Source organism: Phocoena phocoena, chromosome 18 (genome assembly GCF_963924675.1).
Source record: "Phocoena phocoena chromosome 18, mPhoPho1.1, whole genome shotgun sequence".
Classification (NCBI taxonomy): Eukaryota; Metazoa; Chordata; class Mammalia; order Artiodactyla; family Phocoenidae; genus Phocoena; species Phocoena phocoena.
In genome coordinates, this window is record NC_089236.1 from 3,836,782 (window position 1) to 3,860,068 (window position 23,287).

At 43.6% G+C, this 23,287-nt stretch overlaps 1 protein-coding gene across 2 annotated transcripts in view; it reads left to right on the forward strand.

Moving 5' to 3' along the window:
- The window catches only part of ATP8A2 (ATPase phospholipid transporting 8A2), a 442,872-nt gene that overhangs the window by 278,520 nt on the left and 141,065 nt on the right, over positions 1 to 23,287 (forward strand). The window contains exons 27-29 of one of the 2 annotated variants that reach the window (XM_065895899.1): positions 9,548 to 9,622; positions 16,443 to 16,565; positions 18,528 to 18,606. In XM_065895899.1, the coding sequence (XP_065751971.1) occupies positions 9,548 to 9,622; positions 16,443 to 16,565; positions 18,528 to 18,606 (277 nt within the window). The remainder of the gene's footprint in view (positions 1 to 9,547; positions 9,623 to 16,442; positions 16,566 to 18,527; positions 18,607 to 23,287) is intronic. The other variant, XM_065895900.1, reaches the window with a different exon arrangement.

The window sequence follows — 23,287 nt, forward strand, 5'->3', positions numbered from 1 at the left end:
TTTTATGGGAAGGAAACACGATTCTGTATTTACCTGATGGTCCGTAGGATAAGCATGTCGTTTGGTAGCCCTGAAAAATTAAGGAAACATTGAAAGTGTTTATGAGATTTCCCTTTACTAACTTGTGGGACTTTTGAGCTGTAAGATTCAACGTCTTACGTCGTTTGGGATTTTAATGGAAAAGAAAACGTTTAAACTGAAGCAAGAAAATTTCTACGTGCGCATCGTATGCTATATTTATTTGCATGTGATATTCCTCTTTTATGCTTTTGACATTCTAATCCCTTTAAACATAACTTAGATGGTCATGTTAGTATAAATTTGTGTTTTTTTATTCAAAAAATCTGGATAATGAAAGGTGAGAGGCTTACTTTTGTCTGCTGGGTCGATTTCAACCATATTTAGCGAAGGACTGTGAGATTTCAGCTTGAAATATTGCTGGGAAATGTTTTTAAAACCAGAGTGATTGCATTTTGTTATGTGGTGTGTTTTTCAAAGGAGTTTAGATCTTAATCTGAAAAGGAGCCTTAGCTTCCTTCCATGGCATTAGAGGCTTAAGAATGAGATCATTTTGTTAATAAGTGTTTTTGAACTGCTGACGCGCTTATAGTTGTGAAGTATTTTGTTTCTGTCACAATCTTAAACTGTCAACAGCATGGTTAGTTGCCTTAAATATTGATTTGATTCTGAATCGCCTTAACTTGTTTTTCTTTTTTAAAAAGTCACTGATTTGTTAGGTAGGGTCTACTGTTACTAACTATAACAGTCTATCAAACACCTATTTGGTAGCAGCTACAATATCTTTGTCTCTGTGCCCTGATTTCCTCATTTGTGAAATGCAGACCATGCCTATTTGTTAGGGTTGCTAGGAGCTTTAAATGAGATACTATACTCCATTTAGAAGGTTCTGCTCGAAGGTTCTGTGCAGAGTAGGCATTAAATACACATTAGCTTTTATCATCATCATCAAAAACAACAATGACAGTTCTGTAGTGTGTGGTTTTCTTTCCATTCGTTCGTTAAAAATAAAGTTTGGGAAAGGTGTGGGGAGGAATAAATTAGGAGTTTGGGATTAACAGTACTCTCTATGAAATAGATAATCAGCAAGGACCTACTCTATAGCACAGGGAACTCCACTCAATATTGTGTAATAACCTATATGGGAAAAATACCTAAAAAAGAATAGATACAGGGCTTCCCTAGTGGTGCGGTGGTTGGGAGTCCGCCTGCCGATGCGGGGGACGCGGGTTCGTGCCCCGGTCCGGGAGGATCCCACATGCCACGGAGCGGCTGGGCCCGTGAGCCATGGCCACTGAGCCTGCGCGTCCGGAGCCTGTGCTCCGCAACGGGAGAGGCCACACAGTGAGAGGCCCACGAACAGCAAAAAAAAGAGAGATACTGGAGGGGAAGTTCCTAGGCTATCTTGCTACTACTGTTATTCTTGTGCTGTTATTATTTTTTAATTTCTGATAATCCTTACCCTGTAATAGCATCCTGACTTTTCTCCCTTAATTTCCTGTCTACCTACCTAATGACTTACCTAGTCATTTTGCCTTTTCTTTTGTCAATCTCATACTGTTTCTTTGGCGTACATTCCTCCATTTACATACATATAGATTTTACATTTTAAAAGATAGAATTGCTGCATTTATCCCCTAATAAAGAACTTTAAGGGGTTTCCCCCTATGCTTTTTGTTTTGTTTTGTTTCCCACTGTTAACAGCACTGCAAAACAACATACGTTTTTATATACAGGTGCTTTGATTTATGAGAAATGAACTTCTAAAAATAGAATTTCTAGATGAAGTGTATGCTTCTTTTTTATCCTAATGCATACTGCCAGATCGAATTCCAAAAAGATTGTAGCCCTTTGACTTTTAAACAGGTATCTCTAATCAGCTCAGACCTGACTGCATATCACTAGATCATGATGTTTGCCACTTTAGTGAGAGACCGAATGGCTAATTTATTTAATTACTCTCTGTAGGGTACTTTTCCACTTCAGTCCTCTACCGTGGGTCTTGGAAGAGCCGAGTAAATTGAGGAACAGTTCCCCCCATTCCCGGATGAAGCAATCATCCAAGTATGTGGCTGGGAGCTGAGAATCTGAGTGGCAGCAGGTCCAGCTGCCAAGGTGGTACAGTGGCGGCTGGGACCCGTAGACAGGAGTCTGTGCAATTAGCCAGGACGGTTACTGCATTTTTGGCAGTGGGGCAGCAGTTAAAGCAAAAAAAGGATCTTTTTCCAAGAAGGAAAAGCCATTTAATAAGTGTGGGTCAGTTCGCTCATAACAGCGCTACATTTGAGCAGGAGAGACCCCAGGAGCTTGGCAAACCATCACTACTGGCCAGTATTCCTCCCAGCTCACAAGTCTGAGGCCGTCCGGGCAGAACCTGGCTCTCTGCTTTGACTGTATCCATTTAATAGCATTCCTAGTTAACAGAGTGAAAGCAGAGGAATCTTTGCCCCCTTAATCCAGAAGCGTAAGATTTAGTGGCTGTAGAAGCCGTGGTCCAAGTAACCGCACAGCAGAGGGGGCGGGCAGTCTGTCTGTACTGCGGACCGTGCGCTTGGGCGTGTAGCTTGAAACCGTGGTCCTCCAGAAATGACACTGATGTTTATGAATGGCACAGTGCTTTCGTTTTTGTAGATGAATCAACATTTGTATATGACTAACCACTGTGAAAGTCTGATTTTATAGTGTGTCAGGGAGCCATCGTGTACCTGTCCTGTGAATAAATAAAGTAAAAACTCGGTACGTTTACATAAATATTTTAAAATACGGTGTGTTCTCCTACTTTTTCCATTTCACCTAGGGGAATCTTGCCAAAATAAAATCAAGTTTGAGTCTTTACAGTGTAAGAGAAAACCAGGTCATGGATTTTGAAATTAGAAGATGAATTGTGTTTGTTTTGTTTACTTAGGTTTTAATTTTTTCTCTCCCAAATAAATCTTTCCAATGAAATAAACAGGTCTGATCATCTAATGATGGATTATTTGAATGAAGGTTGAAACTGAACTGGAAATGTTGAAAATTAGCTGCTTTATACTTTTCAAAAAGCCGCGGCACCTGCAACTGATAAAAATTAGGACAAACATATCAAAAATCTTTGAAGAAACATGTGGCCCAGCCAGTGCCAACTTGGACAGAATCAGAACACTGGCTGCTTAGAGGAAATATCTCAGCATTCAACTAATCAAGGATGTTAATCTGAAGTAAAGACTGAAAATTGTGACATGGTTAGGATTGCTCAGAGCAAAGGTTAATGCTGAGAAAGAGAAGCTTGATTTCTTAGGATCTTTTCCCCTTACTGTGTATTTTCAACAACTAGAATGTCATAGTTATATGAAATTCACTCTCAGTCTTTAAAGTGATTTCTCATTAATAATTTATCAAGATATATTCCTGGTTTAGGGATCTACTTTTGTCAAGTTCTGCATTCACATGCATTGCTACCACGGCCTCTAAAGAGTAAGGCCTGTGGTTCTATGCATGAGGCGTCAGGCCAGAGAGTAGTTACTCAAAAAGAAGCGAAGATTTCTGAATCCTCACCCGCTACACACAGATTTAATCATGGCTTCCTGCAGTCTGTCCCATGGCGTTTTTTTGCTTATAACAAACACGTTACAGCATTATTTCGAAGTTTTATCAGGTTGACCTAATGAACCTATTTCTTTCATCCAGGGTTTCTCAATAGTGGCACCCTTGACATCTTGGACCAAATAATTCTTTGCTGTAGGGAACTCACCCGGGCATTGTAGGGTATTTAGCAGAATCTTTGGCCTCTACCCTCTGGGTGCCAACAGCACCCTCAGAACAGTTTCCAGACATCGTCAAGTGTCTCAAAGGCAAAATCAACCCTAGCTGAGAATAACTGCTCGAAACAGTTATCTAAATAAAACATGAACGTGTTTAAAAAGTTCAAAATAGTACGAGAGGTATGAGTGAGTCTCCATACTACCACCTAGAGAACACTTCTGCTCCCTCAAGATAATGAACAGTTTCTTATGGGTCTTCCAGAAAGTCGCCATGCATATGAGAGTGTGTACACCTGCTCTATATAATCATGACTACTCAACATATACCTTGCTATTTTTCATGTAATAATATATCAGTGAGAGTTCTGTATTACCATGCTCACACACCTATATTGCTCTTTTTAATGTCTGCATAGTATTTCATCGCTGTGGATGAATTATATCCATTTAACTAGCTACCAATGTACGTGCAGGTTCTAATGTCTTATCCTTCCAAATAATGCCATGGTAGCATCCTTGTATTTTTATGTCGAATACTATGTGATTATAGCTATAGGATATAGAGTATGTTCCTAAAAGTGGAATTGCTGGGTCAAAGGGAAAATATGTTAAACATATTTGTGGACAATGCTATATTACCATCTGGGTATCAGGGTAGCTGTTTTCTCTGGTTATCAAGCTTTTAAATCTTCGCCCATTTGTTGGGTAAAAAAATGATATCCCGGGCTTCCCTGGTGGCGCAGTGGTTGGGGGTCCGCCTGCCGATGCAGGGGACACGGGTTCGTGCCCCGGTCCGGGAGGATCCCACATGCCGCGGAGCGTCTGGGCCCGTGAGCCATGGCCGCTGGGCCTGCGCGTCCGGAGCCTGTGCTCCGCAGAGGGAGAGGCCACAGCAGTGAGAGGCCCACACACCGCAAAAAAAAAAAAAAAAAAAAGATATCCCTTTGTGTGTGTGTTTCATAAAAAGTGAGATTTCCTACATTTATAAGTGGTTTTGTGTCCTGTGATCACACTGCCTGTATATTCTTTCCCTGTTTTCCTAACAGCTTGTTGGCATATTCTTTCTTATTTGTAGGAACTCTTTATATAGTAAGGAAATTAGATCTGCACAGACGTTACAAACATATGTGTACTGTTTATGCATCTTCTTTCAACTTTATTAATATTTTTTGCTGTGGAAATGAATTGTTTCAAATTTATTCCTCTTTATTAACATTTTTTGCTGTGGAAATGAATTGTTTCAAATTTATTCCTCTTTATTAACATTTTTTGCTGTGGAAATGAATTGTTTCAAATTTATTCCTCTTTATTAATATTTTTTGCTGTGGAAATGAATTGTTTCAAATTTATTCCTCTTTTTGTTTGATTTCTGAGTTTGTCATACAGAGTCAGTTTCACATGCAAAAAATAACTTTTTTTTCCTGTTTTCTCCTAACGCTTTGAGTTCGTTTTTTATGGTTAAGTGTTCAAGCCATCTGTGATTAGTTTGAGTATATGGAGGGAGACCACAATACTATACAGGTATAACTTTTCCTATACAGAATGGTAATTTATTATATGTTAAAGGGCATTTCAGCAGCGTGAGATAAAGGTGGTTTATTAACCAAGTGTTGTTGACATAGTTGCCTCACATTTGGGTACAAGATAATGACGCTGGGTCCATACTTGGTGCTTGCAGGGAAGCAGTGCAGGGCCACTGCAGCTCCGTGAGGAAAGGCAGTGAGCTCAGAATGGCAGGCGAGGGCCTTGTCCACTCTAGGGCTTTGTAAGTTAGGGTCACGAATTCAATCTTATTCGAATAGTGTTTCTTTTTCACATTTCTCTTGTACTTAGCATATATTTGGGGGTTTATATTTTTATCCATTCAGCATTTTAAAATGTATTATTAATATAACACATATTTGGTATTACTTCTGTCGTCATGTTTCATGTTATGTTTTCAGCTCTTGATGTTTCCTTGGTTTCTACCTTTTGCTGAAATCCTCTTCATGCTTTATTTCCCTAAGGACTTGTGAACATTCACTGCTGACTTCCGGTGTTGTCTACTGTACCCGAGAAACATGAAGCCAACTTGACTTTTCCCCTCGTAGGCTAATTGCTTTTTCTGCCCGAATATATTAAAAAACTGATCCTATAAAATTTTTAAACTCATTAATTCATGTATCAGGGTTTGTGTGGTTGTTGATCTTTTGGTGGCCGTTGTTTTGTTTCCTGGAGACAAAAGGTGTCTTCTCTATTTATTGGCTGATTAAGGTTTTAGAATATTTCAGGAATTTTTCTTCTATTATATCTTCGAACATTTGTTTCTATGCTTTTTTTTTTATACCTTTTTACAAATAAATTTATTTATTTTATTTATTTACTTTTGGTCGCGTTCGGTCTTCGCTGCTGCATGCGGGCTTTCTCTAGTTGCAGCGAGCGGGGGCCTCTCACCATTATGACCTCTCCCGTTGCAGAGCACGGTCTCTAGGTGCGCGAGCTCAGTAGTTGTGGCTCCCGGACTCCAGAGTGCGGGCTCAGCAGCTGTGGCACATGGGCTTAGCTGCTCTGTGGCATGTGGGGTCCTCCCGGACCAGGGCTCGAACCCGTGTCCCCTGCATTGGCAGGCGGACTCCCAACCACTGTGCCACCAGGGAAGCCCTCTCCTTTGTTGTTTTTTTTTTTTAAGGTACACCTTTTGGGGTTTTTGTTGTTGTTGTTATCTTTGGAAGGCAGTCAGTTTCTCTTAAATTCAGTGTTAACTTTTGTTCATTGCTCAGTTTTCTCGAGCCTGCCCTACCCTACCCTGACTGGTTTCAGCAGTGTCCATTCTGGGTTTTATTTCCATGGCCTTAATCTGTCACATCGACCTTTCCTTATTTGTTTCCTTCTTTGATATCTTACACATCTTATTTTAGCTCTTGTTTCAATGAAAGGCCACATATTCTTTAGCTCTTTTCGCCTTGTCAGGAGCATTCAAAATATTTTTCTGTGCTTTGACCTGGTTCTTCCTGTGGAGATTGTTTCATATTATTATCATTTATTTATATGTCATATTCTTCTTTGTTATTTTTTGATGATGTCTAGGGGAGGGGGCTTCACAGTTTTTTCAGAACACTTTCTCATCAGTATGTCTCTTCCGCACTGGTCACCGGTCACTTTGTAGTAATGACCACCTCCCTCGCCACCATTTCTTCTCCTCAGGTGACTTGGAGGCCTCTATGCCTCACAGGGAATTTCTGTGCATCACAGGTTTTCTGTTAGGTGAATTTGCATTTATTTCTTTTCACTTTGCCTCGATTGGTATCGGCTGAGTTGATTGCTCTCTTTGCTCGGTCCCGTGCCCTGCCATTCTCCTCAGTCACTTCTGGGGGGAAAAGGCATTTGTGTGCGCATTGCCCTTGAACTGCAGTTTGCCTGCTGTGTTGAATTGGACCAGGGACCTCAGCCATGACTCGTACCTACCTCTGTATCTCACCCTCTGAAGAAGAGCTGATTCAGCTCTTTCTGGGGTTGTTCCACCTCTTTGTTGGAAACCTTTTCCGTCGGAAGGTTTTGTCTTCTATTGACATTCTCCCTTGATTTGATCCTACTTCATCATATTTATCAGCCTCTATTCTATGTCATTTGTAGTTTTAATTAAGGCTATCTCATAATTTCATTGAAAATAACTTTTCTATTTTCAATGGTTTTGCTGCTTTCTATTGGTATTAGGGAGGGGAGGACAGTAAAAATAGTACTACTCTACCTTCAGCAAAAGGCACCACATTAACTGAATTAAACAATGAAATAGTTGTGTTCACTAGATATTTATCAATGTTCTCTGTATTGTTTGAATAGGAGAATAGAAAAGTATAACACAATCTTGGGAAAATTAGGTTAAGACCCTTGAAGCACTTTATAAGTATGCTTGAATCAGGTGTGGATCTGGACTCTCATTGCACTAAAAGTTTGGTTGGAGTACTGATTGCCGAGACCTCATGTGATAGGGAGGCCGTGCAAATAAAACTGTTGTTTTAGGGATGGCTAATATTTGAATAGGTGTGGTAACAGCATTCTGAGCGCAGAGCAGAGCACAAACTTGTGATTCTTAATTCTCCACCAATATTTCTTCACTGAGAATAGCCAGGCCTCATGGGGACCTCTGGGGAGGTAGTTGAAATGAAGAGTAAATAGGAGTGAGGAAGGGTTTTTGAAGGTCAGCAAGCTTATCTTAGATTTCGGAGGGATCCCTGGTAGTCCTTTGAATGAGGGAATGAGATGATGAAAGCTGTGCTAAGAAAACTCTATCTGGAAGTCGAATTGAGGTATTTCGTTCGATCCCACTGGGACATGGTGACTGAGTCCCTGTTTGTACCGAGCGTCCTACTGGCTGCAGTTGTGCAAATCTGGGAACAATTCCTGGCTCAGGAAACTTAGTCTGGGGGAGTCAAGAAACTGACTTAGAAAAATCTGACTTAGTAAAAATGTCAGTAGCAGAGTTAATCTCAACCCAGATTATTATGGGGTGGCTGTTCCGTGTTGCCAGAGTCCTTCCACGGTAGTAATGGATTCAGTCTGTCATGATATTACACCACTAAGGTGGATTCTGTGATTAGCATGGGGTACATTAAAAGACTACCCCACATCACCGGGATCCTGCTGTATCATATAAATTCAGCTGAATTTTAAACAGCGGCGTTTTGTATCCTGTATTTCTGTATTTACTATTTTTCTAAATCAGGTTTCCATTCAGCCTCCTTATGGCTCGCCCATCTTCTGCTTCACTCTCACCACCTCCATATCTTCTCCTAATTATACCTGGTAATGGTTCCTTCTCGAAGATAATTTTTTTCTTTTATAAATTTATTTATTTTATTTATTTATTTTTGGCTGTGTTGGGTCTTCGTTGCTGCACACGGGCTTTCTCTAGTTGCGGTGAGCGGGCTTCTTGTTGCGGAGCACAGGCTCTAGGCGCATGGGCTTCAGTAGCTGTGGCACACGGGCTCAGTAGTTGTGGCGCACGGGCTCAGTAGTTGTGGCGCACGGGCTTAGTTGCTCCGCGGCACGTGGGATCTTCCCGGACCAGGGCTCGAAGCCGTGTCCCCTGCATTGGCAGGCGGATTCTTAACCACTGCACCACCAGGGAAGTCCCAATAATTTTTTTTTTTGTCGTTCATGTCCCTGGCACTTTGCTCTGCAGTTGTTTTTATGTCAGTCTTGCCTAATCAATTAGAATTATGGTCTACTTGAAGACATAATCTGTACTTAATTTATTTATACATCCCATGTTACTCCAAAAGATGATTTGAGCATGTTTCTTTCCTATTATTGTGTGTTGCCCTTTGCTGAGGTGGTGGACATTTGATTAAGGAGGGTCAGTATTTTATGAGCTAAGAACACACATGACCAACAGAGGAGTTTCTGTGGTTTTTAATTTATTTTTATCTATTTGAAAGTCCTACAAAGATGAATCATATTTATCGAGTCAACTTTATAGGAGAAAGAACATGAAGTTGAGACCCTTCCAGTATTGAGAAAGTGCTGACACAAAACATATTAGATGTAAATTAAACATAAATTGCTTTTCTGTAAATATGTACGTGCTACCCCTTAAAGTCGATGTACGCCTTAAATTTTCGTTAAAATATTGGTATTTGTGATACTGGGAATCTGTATTTTATGAAAGAGCAACGCCTGTGACCCTCTGGCTCTTTATCTCTCGGCAGCTGCGTCCAGCTGGTGGTCCACATTCCCCACTACGCCTTCAGTGAATGGAAACATTTAGGTCAATATTGATACAAAACTTCATGAACTTTTTTCTCTTTCAGCTTTGGTTCGCCTTTGTTAATGGATTTTCTGGGCAGATTTTATTTGAACGTTGGTGCATCGGCTTGTACAACGTGGTAAGCAGTCTCCGTTTCTCTCTGATGGCATGCAGAACTAAACTGTTTGTGTCTGGGAAGTGTATCTAAGTCCCTCATCTGCCTCCATGGCAGGCAGCGCAAATACATCTTTAGGGCCTTTTTGCTGCCCCACATCCTGCAGAAGCCCACTCTCCACACGTGGTTTCAATCAGAGGAGATCATGCTTGAATAACCCCATGAAATTATTAACCCATATATCTTGAAAATAGACCCTTGTTACCTCCTGACTAAATGCCCGGGCAACATTTCCATGTTTTTAGCTCAAGAAAAAAATTTCTGAGCTACGTCCAAACTCACTCCACTCCATGATTTTATTTCTGAATTCTTAAACATATGTGAATATACAGTGTGTTACCTGGTGTCCTTCTTAAAAGCGTATCTGTCCTTGTGGAAGAATGTTTCCTCCCACAGTTAGTGCTGTCAGCTCCCATGGCGCATGGTAATCTACTTATTTGGTGTTTTTCATGGTTTTAGAGCTCTGTTTTCATTACTTGACTGTAATGAATTCAAAAGCTAGAAATAAATATAAACTATAGACCAACATGACTATGTCTTTTTTTATGACTTAGTCTTTTTTTACTGGCAAGGGGTCTAGCTTGGTGCTGTAGAGACCCGAGTACGCCACATTTCTGGAGTTGCACTTTCACCCCTGTTCTGGACCCTAACTCTGACATTCTCTGCCCTGGGGGAGTTTATACTCTGAAGCAGCCATCATAGGTAGACATAGATGGAAGTTACCAGACACACGATGAGATAAATCGTGGTGCTGTAAGTATTTACAATTTGTATATACATTCGTGGCTGGCTATTCAAATCGTCCATTCTCAGACTCCTCCCCCCCCACACACACCCTTTTTTAGTAGCTGCTGTGCTAGGTGTTATGTATAAAATGCTGCATACGACACGTTGCTTCAGCCCTGTGTAGCTCGACGGGTTAAGAGGGTCACACGTGTAGACTAAGATCTTGGGTTTAGGCAGCATTCAGAAGATGGTAAGTGTGTTACTCACTACAAAGTACACTAGTACATTTGTTGCTAATAATTATGCCCCCAAAGACAGAACTGACAGGTGATGAGAGCAGGGCTGAACTGATGGCCGCTTATCACCTATGCTTGAAAAGCTACTCTGACCCCCTACCACACGGAAAGGGGCTCCAGGGCCTCCCCTTGGACAGATGGTTAACTTTGCAGGACTTAAAAGTGTTTTGAGTACGTTAAAATCATGTGACCGTTTAGGGGGAAATATACTGACCGCTCCATCGCGATTCAGTGTTGGGAGTGGCCAACCCAGGCCCACATACGTACTTGTAACTAGAAGGCTGAGACCTAGGAGGCTGTGTTTGGCGCTCAGGACTGAAATGCATGTCACTGGTTACACGATAAAAATGGATTTTAGCCCTCTTCTCACGCTCAGGCAGGAGTGCTAGGTTCTTTCCTTAGCACCCTGCAGTCTCGGGCAGTTCAGATGCATCCAACAAGCTCGTACTGAGTGGCTATTACACATCAGATGCCAATAGGCTGTAGGATGATGTTGGTCAAGATACGGTCCCCAGACCACCTGCATGAGAAGCACCAGGATTTCTTTGAAGATGCAGATTTCCCAGACATCATCCTAATGTAACAAAGAGTTTCTCAGAGGTACTGAGAAGCAAAACAAAAATTTGAATAAAACTTTCTAGCAGTGATTACCCACATTAAAGTTGAAGACCCACGATGACCTCTGATCCCTAGGGTTGGGGATATGTTTTATACCCTTTGTATCCTCCAGATGAGAGACGATATGGCAGCAGAGAAGTGAATTCCCAGGTGAAATGGCCCTGTGACCACGGGTCCACAGTACCAGTGTGGGAGACGGTCACCAGGGAGCGGTGGCAGAGTTGGGACAGTCAGATCCAGTGGGGTCAGAGGGTCATTGGCCTCCACAGTCAATCACTGGAAGGACCAAAGCTTTTGAGGACTTGGAAGTCTGCCCCCATAGCAACTGTCTTGGTAACTTTTGGTTGAAATAAATAGAAACCTAGAGAAGAGTTGCAAAAAAAGAGTACAAAGAACGGTATACCCAGACTCATCAATTATTGGCATTTTGCCTACCATATGCGTCTCTCTCAAGACACGCACACATGTGCGTACGTAGGCTCGTGTGCCCACACACTCCAACACGTATATTTCTGAGCCGGTTGGGAGTCAGTTAAGACATAATGCCCATGCTGTTCATCCTTTAGTGCATAGCTGGACCATTCTCTTCCATAACCGCAGTGTAATGATCAAAATCATACAATGTAACATGGATACAATACTACTGTCTAAGCCCTACTACCCCGTATTCCAATTTTGTGGTTACTCCTCTGTTTAGCCTTTGCTTCCACTCCAGGTCCCTCCACAGAGACCCAGTGCAAGAGGTAGTTTGTGACATCTGAGACATTGCTACTGACCCCTCTTCTGGGCTGGAGTCTCCCTTGCCATTTTCTTTCTTTTTTTTTTTTTTTAACATCTTTATTAGAGTATAATTGCTTTACAATGGTGTGTTAGTTTCTGCTTTATAACAAAGTGAATCACTTATATCCCTTGCCATTTTCTGCAAGCAGTATTGCTTTTTTCCTTTTCGGTACTTAATGCTTCATGTTTGATTCCCCAAGCCAGCTAAAGTAGAAAGTCATCGTTTTCTCAGTCTCATTCTCAGAGCAGATTACATAGCATTGAAACTCCTCCATCTCCCAAGGTCATGAATCAATGCCGTCCTATTAGATGCTCGTTATATCCATAGTCCAATTTCTACATCATTTTAGGTTATGAGTAGAATGAGACTAAAGAGGCTACCAGTGACAAAAGCTACCATGATCAAATGGATTTTAACTACATTTTATCCATTTTTTAGTGAAGAGATAACTTTTTAACACTGTTTCAGAAAATATCTCCTCCTTAATTTTCAAGCCAGCAGAATTTGAAGAAAACTGAGCCAGCCTTACTTATAAATATAAAAATTGTAAATAAGGTATCAGCAAATAGAATTCAACGTTGTATCAAAAGAATAAAATATTTGACAAAGAAGGATTTATTTCAGGAATATAGGAGGCTCAAAATTTTTAAATGTTTCTAAGTATCACTGTATCGGCCAAAAAAAGAAAAATGTGATCCCATCAGTAGATGGTGCAAAAGGCTTTGAGTCAATTCAGCTGCCCGTTCCAAAATAAGGACTCTAAATAATATAGGAAAGAAAGAAGTCAATTAACTATAATGCAGGCTGTTTATAAAAAAACCAGTAGCATATTGCCATAAATGGTAAAATTCTAAAATGATTTCATCTTAAATAAGAAATTAGTCAGGGATTCCTGCCATCACTATATAACTCAGCACTGTTTTGGAATTTTCAGCAACTACCAAGAAAATTAAATAACTATTACAAATACTAGGAAAAAGTAAAATATTTCTGTGCTTATACAAATATATGCACCAAAAATGGCCATGTTAAACATGTTCATATATGACTGTACCTCTAAAAAACCCAAAACATACCAGTAAAGAAATACTAGGATTATAAGAAAATTTGATAAGGTGGCCAGATTCATAATAAATATATAAAAACCCGCAGTTGTTTTCTGTCCTGGCAATCACTAGCTTTTTTTTTTAAATTCTAACAGTGAGCGCTTAGAAATGCAAGGAGAATAGTAATTCCTTTCAAAATAGCAATTAGAATTATACATTTCATAGGAATAATTTTTATAGTACCTCCATGAAAAACACCCCAAATCTTACCTAAGTATATGCAACAAGATTTAACCAAATGGAAAGTCATACTATTTCCTTGTATGGGAAGACTTAGTATCATAAAAAACTTAGTATCAACCCTTCCAAAATTAGTATATAAATTTATGTGATTCCATATAGAATCCCAATGGATGATTGTTTGGGGGATGGGGGGAGAAGGGAATTGCATAAAATGATATTAAGGTATGAATGGAATTAACAGGCATCTAAGAATAAATATGCAAAGCATGTTCAAAAAAGACCAATCAGAAAGGTAGACTTACGTGAACATCTGACTGTACTATAAAGCTGCCATAGCCACATCAATGTGGTACTGACAGAGAACTGGACAGATAAGTCAGGGAACTTAGCACTAAAGTTGGTGGTCCAGGGAAATGTACATTGTTTAAAAGTAAGAGTCAAAACTTAGGTTGATACTAATTTTTCAAGCTGGAGAGTATTAAATAGAATATAGCAAGCATTGCTGACAGGGAAGCAGGGAGAAGATTGTTGTCCTTTCTGAAGGGAGAGATAAACAATGGGAACCTTTTCTGAAGGCAGCCAAGCAGCATCCTCTAAAGTTTAAAATACATGTATTTTTTTACCCTTACAGACCTGCTTTTGGGAACCTTTCGCATAGAAATAAAAGATAAAGGATAGATGTTACAATATGTTCTAGGTGTTTATTACATGATGTTTGTGGCAGTGAAGAACTAGAAATAACATGAATGCCTGTCCATAGGTGACGGTTGAAAAACTATGATCCATCCATACTATGAAATATTATGTGAGCGTGAAAAAGGCTGCTTCGGGGTCAAACCCAGGGTACTTGGGGACTTCCCATGGTGTATTGTTTAATGAGAAAAATAAGATGAAGAAAATGTGTTTGATGTCTTGTTTCTGTAACACAAATAATGATCCCGGGCAGTGTGTGTGTAGAGGGGGAAGGGGTATGCTACAAGCTGGGTGAGAAATCTGGTAGGTTGTTAGCCTGGGGATGTGATGGGGGAGAGGATTTGAAGTGGGAGGAAGGAGGACGTAAGTGAAAAAAGGAAAAGAAAAAATAAAGCTGGCTGTGTAAAGAGTATGCAGATAGCTTCTTTAACCAAACGGTGAGGGTGAGTTTATATACTGAGTGTGCAGAGCTTTTGAGATGCTTGTGGGGTGCTTTCCTGTAGCGTTTGTTATTGTGAGATGTGAAGGCCACCACTCGGGATCTTGTTCTCCCTGAAATCTGTAGAACATTGACATCCCAGGGCTGTTTTCCTCTATGCTCCCGGGTGAAGATGGAGCTGCTGGTGAGTTTTATGGGCTTCACCCCACCGCAGCTCTAGTTGCTTTATCCCAACAGACTTGGAAAAGGCTGACTCCTCTGGTCGGACGTTCAGGCTCCTGGGAACTGGTGTGCAATCAGAACTCTCGTAGAGACACACATCCAGTTCCCACGGCCCTGAGAGCTCGCTGGGCTCGTGGGTACAGACTTGCTTAATGCTGATGCAGAGCAAAGAGCGACCCGTGCACACACCCAAGGAGAAGGTGGTCCTTGGGTCTGCCACACCGCCTGGGCTGGATGACATGCTTGTTCCAACCCTCTTCTTCAGCTATGTCACACGCTATAGAGGACAGGTAAAGGTAACAGTCTTAGGAAGCACCGCCCAAGGGGCTTCCCTGGTGGCGCAGTGGTTAAGAATCCGCCTGCCAATGCAGGGGACATGGGTTCGAGCCCTGGTCTGGGAAGATCCCACATGCCGTGGAGCAGTGAAGCCCGTGCACCACAACTACTGAGCCTGCGCTCTGGAGCCCGTGAGCCGCAACTGCTGAGCCCGTGCACTACAACTACTGAGCCCACATGCCTCAACTGCTGAGCCTGCACTCTAGAGCCCACATGCCACAACTGCTGAGCCCACGTGCCACAACTACTGAGCCTGTGCCCTAGAGCCCGCGAGCCACAACTACTGAGCCCACGTGCCACAGCTACTGACCCCATGTGCTGCAACTATTGAAGCCTGCATGCGTAGAGCCCGTGCTCCGCAACAAGGGAAGCCACTGCAATGAGAAGCCCACACACCGCAACAAAGAGTAGCCCCCGCTCGTCACAACTAGAGAAAGCCTGCACACAGCAACAAAGACCCCATGCAGCCGAAAATAAATAAATAAATTTATTTTTTTTAAAAAAGGGAAGCACCCTCTGCCCAAGAGCTGGGAGGTGATTCTGTCTGCATCCCAGCCTTGTCTTGTGCCGTGTCCCTAGCTAACCACCATCCTGAATATACTAGAACTTCCCCACAAACGTGCTATCCGTGTTTGTGCCTCAGAGCTTTGTGACGGGTGCTCCTTTCATGGGGGTGCTTCCCTCTGCATCCCTCCCACCAAATCCTGCAGGTCCAGACAGGGCAGAAGCTGTTGAGTCCAAGCATCCTTCCTTGATTCCCCGTCTCCTCTCCCCCAGGAGTGATTTTGCAGAGTGCTGTGTTTTAAGTTTGTTCTATGCCTGTTGCCAGCTGCCCCGTCCCCAGCTCTGCAGCAGACGGAGTTCCTAGCAGTCAGGGACCTGCTTCCTTGCCTCTCCCTCCTTCTGCTTCTAAATCTCTCTTTCCCTGGGGATTATCACAATACCTGGCCCATCATGCATTCCCCTTAAAAGTCCATCGAATGAATACGTGGGTGAAGTACATAGTGCTTCCTGAAATGTGAGTGTAAAATCAGGATGGAAAGTTGCACACGGGGCCTCAGCACTCACAAGAAAACACTGCCACACTGCACAGAGCTCACCACGGCAGGATTCTAAGTCACAGCTCGTCTACAGAGGAGGGCAGTTGTTACTGGAACAGACTTCTTGGCTAATCAGATACTTAGGATGTTGTTTTTAGCGTTCATTAGGCAACAGTTTAAAATGGTCTTTCGTTCGTTTGTCGGGAGGGTGTCTGGGGAGTCGTGAATCATTGAACCTCAGGTTTGGACTCGGTCGAGAGTTAAGTCATCGTCGCGTAGACCTGAACCACCGGGACCGCGTGAGTGGAAGGGCCTCTGGTGATGGCTCACTGTTGTCTGCGCAGATTTTCACGGCGCTGCCCCCCTTCACTCTGGGCATCTTCGAGAGGTCATGTAGCCAGGAGAGTATGCTGAGGTTCCCGCAACTCTACAAGATCACCCAGAACGCCGAGGGCTTCAACACCAAGGTAAGCCACGCGTGCACAGGGCTCCTCGGAAGGCACAGGTGCTGTGTCCTGTCCCTCAGCGCCGGTACCTGCTCAGAGGGGGCGTTTGAAGGGTGGTGAGGCCCCGGGTCTCTCCCGGTATCGCAAGCACGGTGAATTCAAGCTGCCACATCGGGAAGGAAGCGTCCGTCCCTTCCTGTTCAGTAACGCCTTCTTCTTCCCTATGTGGGCCCCCCATGACCATGTGACCAGAGGCCCACACGCCCCAGGACCTGTAGGATCCAATCGTCCCCCACCCCATAGAGCCCTGTCGCCCGGCACGGCCCTCCCTCCATCACTGCCTGGTTCTCAGGGACAGGAATATGTCCCTTTAGCCGGTGAGGAAAGTTGGCCAGAGGTGAACACAGGAATCGAGTCAGGCGTGGGTATTATTTTCAGTCTGGTGGATCAGGAAAGAGAAAACATCTAGACAGACATGGAGTAGGCAGTCCTGAGATGAGCCTGGCTTAGGTGTTACAGGGGTCCCGCCATCAGGAGCGGCTAAGGAGTCTAGTGTGTCACTGACCCCCCAGCCACAGCTAGGAGGGCAGAGGTGAGGGCCCCCGGCTGGAAGGGGAGGTAGGTACCCGGCTGGGTCAGGAGGCAAAGGTGCCCACACGCCTGCATCGCCGTGTTTCCGTCTCCGGTGTTTGTGCAGGAGGGGATTCGGAGGCTGGAACAGAGGCTCGATGCCCAGCTCGGTTAAGACACCATGTGCCGGCTGTGTGTGTGATTAGCCTGCGTGGACACCGACCAAGGCTTTAGGGAGGATGCCACGGGAGTCCTCGGTAGAGAGCAGTCTCTGAAGGCTTCGTTTTGAGCCAGGTGTCGTGCTTGTCTTCCTTCAGGGCTGCCTCCTGTTTGGGAAAGCGTAACAGGCATGTCCACATCTGGAGAAAACACAAGGGGATACTGCTGGTTCTAGTGTGTTCCATGCACGAGGAGACGGGGCTGACTAATTATATCGGTCCTTGTTCACCATGGCTCTGTCGATGGGAAATATGGCCTGTTTATGCCGCATTGTTTACGTAAATCGTTACAGAGTTTGAATTCAAAGGCCGTGTGAGGAGAGAGGTAGGGAGAGGACCCGTCGGAAAGGTAGCCGAGCTGAGGGTGCTCGGAGACTGACCTGCAAGCATTTTGAAGATCTGGGGGTGGGGGGACAAGGGGCATACAGAGAGCAGGGAGAAGATAGGGAAAAAATGAACATTTAAAATAGGAAAATCCCACTGTCTTATAATTTCTCATTATTTTCTGTTGTCCCGTCACTACTTCAGATCCAACTATATATATATGACAATTCCCAGAACAATTTGTAGATTTTTAAATAAATTCAATCTGGCTGTAGTAATTCTGTCATCTCAGAGTTAAAAAGATGAATGAAATGCATTTATGGAACTATAAGTTAGAAGAAACTAAACTTCGCGTTCTTCTGTTTGACCTTTCAGGTGTTAAAGAGAATTTTTAAAGTGTATGATATTCATCTAAATCCTAAAAACTGAACAATTGTACGGGAGGGATTTTAGGGGGTAAAACGAAAGAGTGAGCATGCCGTGTAGGAACTTACATTTTAAATGTTTTTCATGCTTTCAAGAGTATGGCTTCAGTCTCTTCATTAACAGTTTGACCCAATACCCTTTCTCTGGATGACTATAAAATGTGGTCTTTCTTTCCGTTCTAAAGGAAATGGATCGTCATTTATTTTTTGGATGTGGATAGATTGTATGCTGTCCTGTTTATATGTGAATACCTCTTTAGGTCTTTGTACTAGAGTAATATTATCTGGAGATAGCCCAGTCATCTGTATGTAAAAAATTGGGGGTTTTTTCCGCCTTCTGGAGCTGGGCATCGCAGCCAGCATCCCTGACAATGAGGGGCTTGTTGAGCTACACAGAGTTCAAGAGTGTGGGCAGCTCCTGACTCCCCTGGTTTGTTTTCCCTTAGGTTTTCTGGGGACACTGCATCAACGCCTTGGTCCACTCCCTCATCCTCTTCTGGTTTCCCATGAAAGCACTGGAGCACGGTAGGTAATGGCTTCGAGATCCAACTCTCAGCAGGTAGCTTTGCAGCCCCTCAGCGCCAGTTGTTCACAATTTTCTTCCCCAGTTCTGCAGACCCAGAGATCACAGGAACAAATTTCAAAAGAAAGGCATAGGAAACATCTGATGGGCTTAATAGCTTGTAGGTTTCACCCATTCTGGCTCTGAGAACCCATTTTCTTTCCAGTTGCCTGGAGAGTTTAAATACTAGGAATTCTAAACTTTATTTTTAATAACCATTTTTGAGTCAAGGATCTTGAAGAAAAGCACTGTCCTATAACGAAACATCGATGCCTCTTGTGCCCCAATTTGAAATTTTCTGTTAATTACTTGGGCTTTCGTTTTCCAAGCCTGACATACCTCTATGCCAAATAACTCTAATCTCGTGAGAGTTTTATCTTATGCCCAGTTTTCCGAAAGTCTCCTTTCCTTGACGTACACTTTTCAAGCAAACGTTTAAAGCTTGCTGGAGGACTGATTCTCCCTGTTGGTTTCAGTCTTCCCTAAGCTGAAGGAGGGGTGTATTTGTTCACACTTCTTAATACATCCAAAATGTGACCTCTTAAAGAGACATACCTTTTAGCCTCAAAAAGGGAAAATGTGTTACAAGAATGCTACTTTTTACCCCTCTCAAATCATAATAATACCCCTGGGGAAAATCATTCCAAATGTTGACTAGACAAGGCCTTTCATTGTATAGAGAACCAACAAATAGAAAGTTTCCAAGCTTCTTTGTTTCTGTCAATGTTTTTCTGTGTTTCAAATGGACATGATTCATCCTTACTGACGTGCTTTAACCTGTCAAATGCATGCCCAACAAATGTGTTGTATACCCTGTGACCTCTTCTCTCAGTTTCATCCGATGCCCTTTTCCTTCAAGGGTCCCTAAGTCTCTAAATCAGAAAATACAATTTTCTGCTTCCAGCCCCACCCCCAGAGGGGCATTCTAGTGGAATCGTTCTCTTTGAATGATAAAGCTTTCCTGTGATTCATCTTCACTAATAGTAGATTTAATTTCTTTTGAAATGGTTTTGTGAGTAAGGGCTTACAAATATAAGAGTGTTGACTGTGGTTTGTTTTAGAAGCTCTGACAGTTTGGTGATAAAGCAGCCGTCATTGTATCAGGCTGGGCTGGGGATGGGAGGTAGTGTGTCTTGTGTGTCTCGTGAGCACAAGAACAGGTTTGGCAGGTGTTCTCTCGGCCAGGAGCCCAGCCTTTCATCCTTAGGAACAGACAGGTCCCCCCACCCTCTTATCTCGGCATAGACTTTGTCCCTAAATGCGCAGTGCTTGCCTTTGGACTCACAGAAGTTTGGCACGATGGTCATTTACTCGCCTGCTTCAGAAGGAGCTAGCACGGCCTGTTTTCAGCAAAGACGATGGTTTTCTGATCCTGAGTCGTGAATGTGTGCTTTGAGATTGTGGTCTGTAGTTTATGTTGGGATCATTATTGTTTACCTAGATTCCATCATGTAAATCCATTCATTCTCCTGATGTGGTCTGTATTTGAAAGGGGACAGACTCCAGACAGTTACTAATTTACCTAAGAGATATCACCAGATGAATTTCAAGTTGGTTTCTATCACCCTTACCTGCTTCCCTCAGATTAGCAATTTGCCAAAGCAGCCAAAAGAATGATTTTTTTCCCCATCTTTAAAATCGTCATCACCATCATTGTCAGCATCATTATTTCATCATATGCCTTCAGCACAGAGGTTTTCTTTTGGTTGTGTTGTCAACAGTAACCTTTTTTTTGCGGTACGCGGGCCTCTCACTGCTGTGGCCTCTCCCGTTGCGGAGCACAGGCTCCAGACGCGCAGGCTCAGTGGCCATGGCTCACGGGCCCAGCCACTCCGCGGCATGTGGGATCTTCCCGGACCGGGGCACGAACCCGTGTCCCCTGCATCGGCAGGCGGACTCTCAACCACTGCGCCACCAGGGAAGCCCAACAGTAACCTTTTGAGTGAAACTGTTGAAGGTGAAATAAATAGCAAACATTAAGTGTATTTAGCAAAGAACAGCCGGAGGCCAGTTGGTGTTCTTGGTCACTGGTTGATGTCCTCTAACAAATGGAATGAATATTTTAGGATTAATTTCTAAATTCTCACTATTAATATACAGCGAAATGATGATTGTTCCTTAGCGCTATTCATTCACGTGATCCTTATGTCTGAGACACTGTGGTAGATTCTGAGGGTGGTGGGTCTCACCCTTCAGGGAGTTTGTAGTCTGGTAAGTTAGCGGGTAGTTCTCTCGCAAGGCAGAAAATCATTCTCAAGTGAAATACAGGTAAAGTGCTCTCGGACTGTAGAGGGCTGAGAGAGAGATGCCTTTCAGGTGGGATGATTCACGGCTCGTTCGAGGAGATAATGTGTAGCCTTAGCCTGAAAGTCCAGGCAAAGGGAGATGTGGAGGGTTAGAGGAAGAGGCAAACGAAGGAGAGCGATTCTAGACAGATGTGGAGAGCTTGAGAAGGTCATCCCTTCCAGGGTGGAAGGCAGGGCAAAGTTGGAGAAGGCAGGTGAAAGCTGGATTGCCGAGGGCTTGGAACGCGATGTTAAGAAATCGGGACTTGCTTTGGAGGCAGTGAACAGTCAGTAGAGCTTAGATCAAGGCAAGTATTGTGATCAGAGCAATTTGGGGGAAATGAATCCATCGTATCTCGTTAAGGCGAATGGTAGAAGGCAAACTGGTGGCAAGAATCCTAGTTAGGTTTCCTGATCCAGGGGAACCTAAGGAGGGTTAGACCCAGGAACTGGGAATGTGTTTAGAGAGGAGGGAGCATGTTTAGAGAAGAACTTGATCGGCAAAATCACTGCAGACCTAGGATGTGGCAGGCGCCGAGGGTGCGGTGGACATAAGAGCATGTCTTGGTCCCTGGGGGCTTCCATAAGGTCAGAGCTGGCCATCAGGAATCACACACATAATTGCTTCATGGCCAGTGTGCTGCGTCCTACAGGCTGCAGGGGGAGCTTGTAATACCGGGACACAGCCTAGTCTAGCGGGTCAAGGAAGCATCTTCTCCGAGGAAGTGATACTTAAGTTCTTAAAAGATGAATAAGGGATGATCCAGTAGGGCCGGGAGGTATGGGTAAAGGCAGGGAGAAAAAGCATTCCTGGCTGGGACCACGAGCACACAGGCCTGGTGCTGCCGAGCAGCTAGGAGAGCCCGTGGGCAGTGGCTCCCAATGGGGTGGGGGTCGGAGGGTGGGACTCGGGACCCCGTTCAGCCTCTGGTGAGCGTTTCCAGACACTGAGCATCCCTGGCCCTGGTCGGTGAACCCGCCCACCGTCACCCTTTTCCCTATCCTTGTGCAACTATGAATCAGAACACGTCTGCACACATTTCCAGCATCCCCTCTGGGTCTGCAACAGCATCCCTAGTCGAGAGAGCTGTAGCATTCTGGGTGTTAGGTGACAGTCAGATCACCAAAACCCACGTGGGGACTTTTTTTAGTGAAGGGTTTAAGGTAGGAGAGTTACACCATGGGACTGGCCTCTGAGGAAGATAAGACAACTTATCTTGTGTGGAGAAATACATAAGGTCTGGCAAGAGCGTGGGTTTTGTGTGTTTGTTTTCTCCAGGGGGGCAGACGGAAGTCAGAGGTGAAAATCAAGGAAGCTTGCAAGTTTGAGAAGAGCCGGGATATGGCAGCTGATTCAATAACTTACGTGTTGATTGTCCTAAATACAAATGCACTCCTGTTACACTTTGAATCGCCCCTTAGAAGGATGCATTCACCCTTCTCCCAAAGAAGCGAAGAAGCGTGACACCAGTTTGAGACAAACTGGGGCACTTTCAGAGTATGGGGACCCTGATCTCACAGAACAGTGCCTTTGGGCCCCCCTCCAGCCCCAAGTCCTGCTGGAAATTGTCCATCAGACATGTGCCACACTCAGAGCCCTGAGGGGCTTTGCTCGACCAGGGGCTGAAGTCTGCAGAGTAGCTTTGTTCCATTGTTTCGTGCTCTGTGGACTGTGTCACGAAGATGGTGGATTTTACTGGGAAATTCTCTCCGGTCTCCATGGAGACAGGCTTAGGTACGTGCAGTGCTGGTCACTTCCCAGCATCATTGTTGGGAAGAAACGTTCCTAAGAAGGTGTGAGCCTGTCGTTCATTCCTTAGGAAGCTTCCAAGAATTTTGCCTTGCTTATTTTTGCATGGGTTTGGATAGAATTTTCAAAGCATTCCTTGGCTGATGGAGTTGGTGATGATTCATTTCAAGCTTCAAAATACATTTTTCCACTCCAGCAATTCCGTAAATCAGATTTCTTCCAACCATCACAACCTTACGCTCACGGCCACGGCTGGCCTGTAGCTCCCACCCTTTGATCTGAAACATGATTTTAGGTTAAAACCAGAGACATCACCTTTGCAGGGACCGAAATTCATCAAGACCTCGGTGTCAGGCCACACTTGGGCTTTCCATTGGTGTATCCAGTCTGCATATTTGAGCAACCCTCCTTGAAGTGGAATGTGGTTATTGGCAAAAGGATGTCAAATCCGTTTTGATTTAAAAAAAAGGAAATTTTCAGATTTTTCTTGATGAAATTTAAGAGGGAGGTGATGGGAATATACTTACCAGCAGAGAAAAATTCCCGAAAAAACATTGTTCCTGACTCCTCACAGCACACCCTCTGGAAACCATTCCCTTCTCTCTCTAG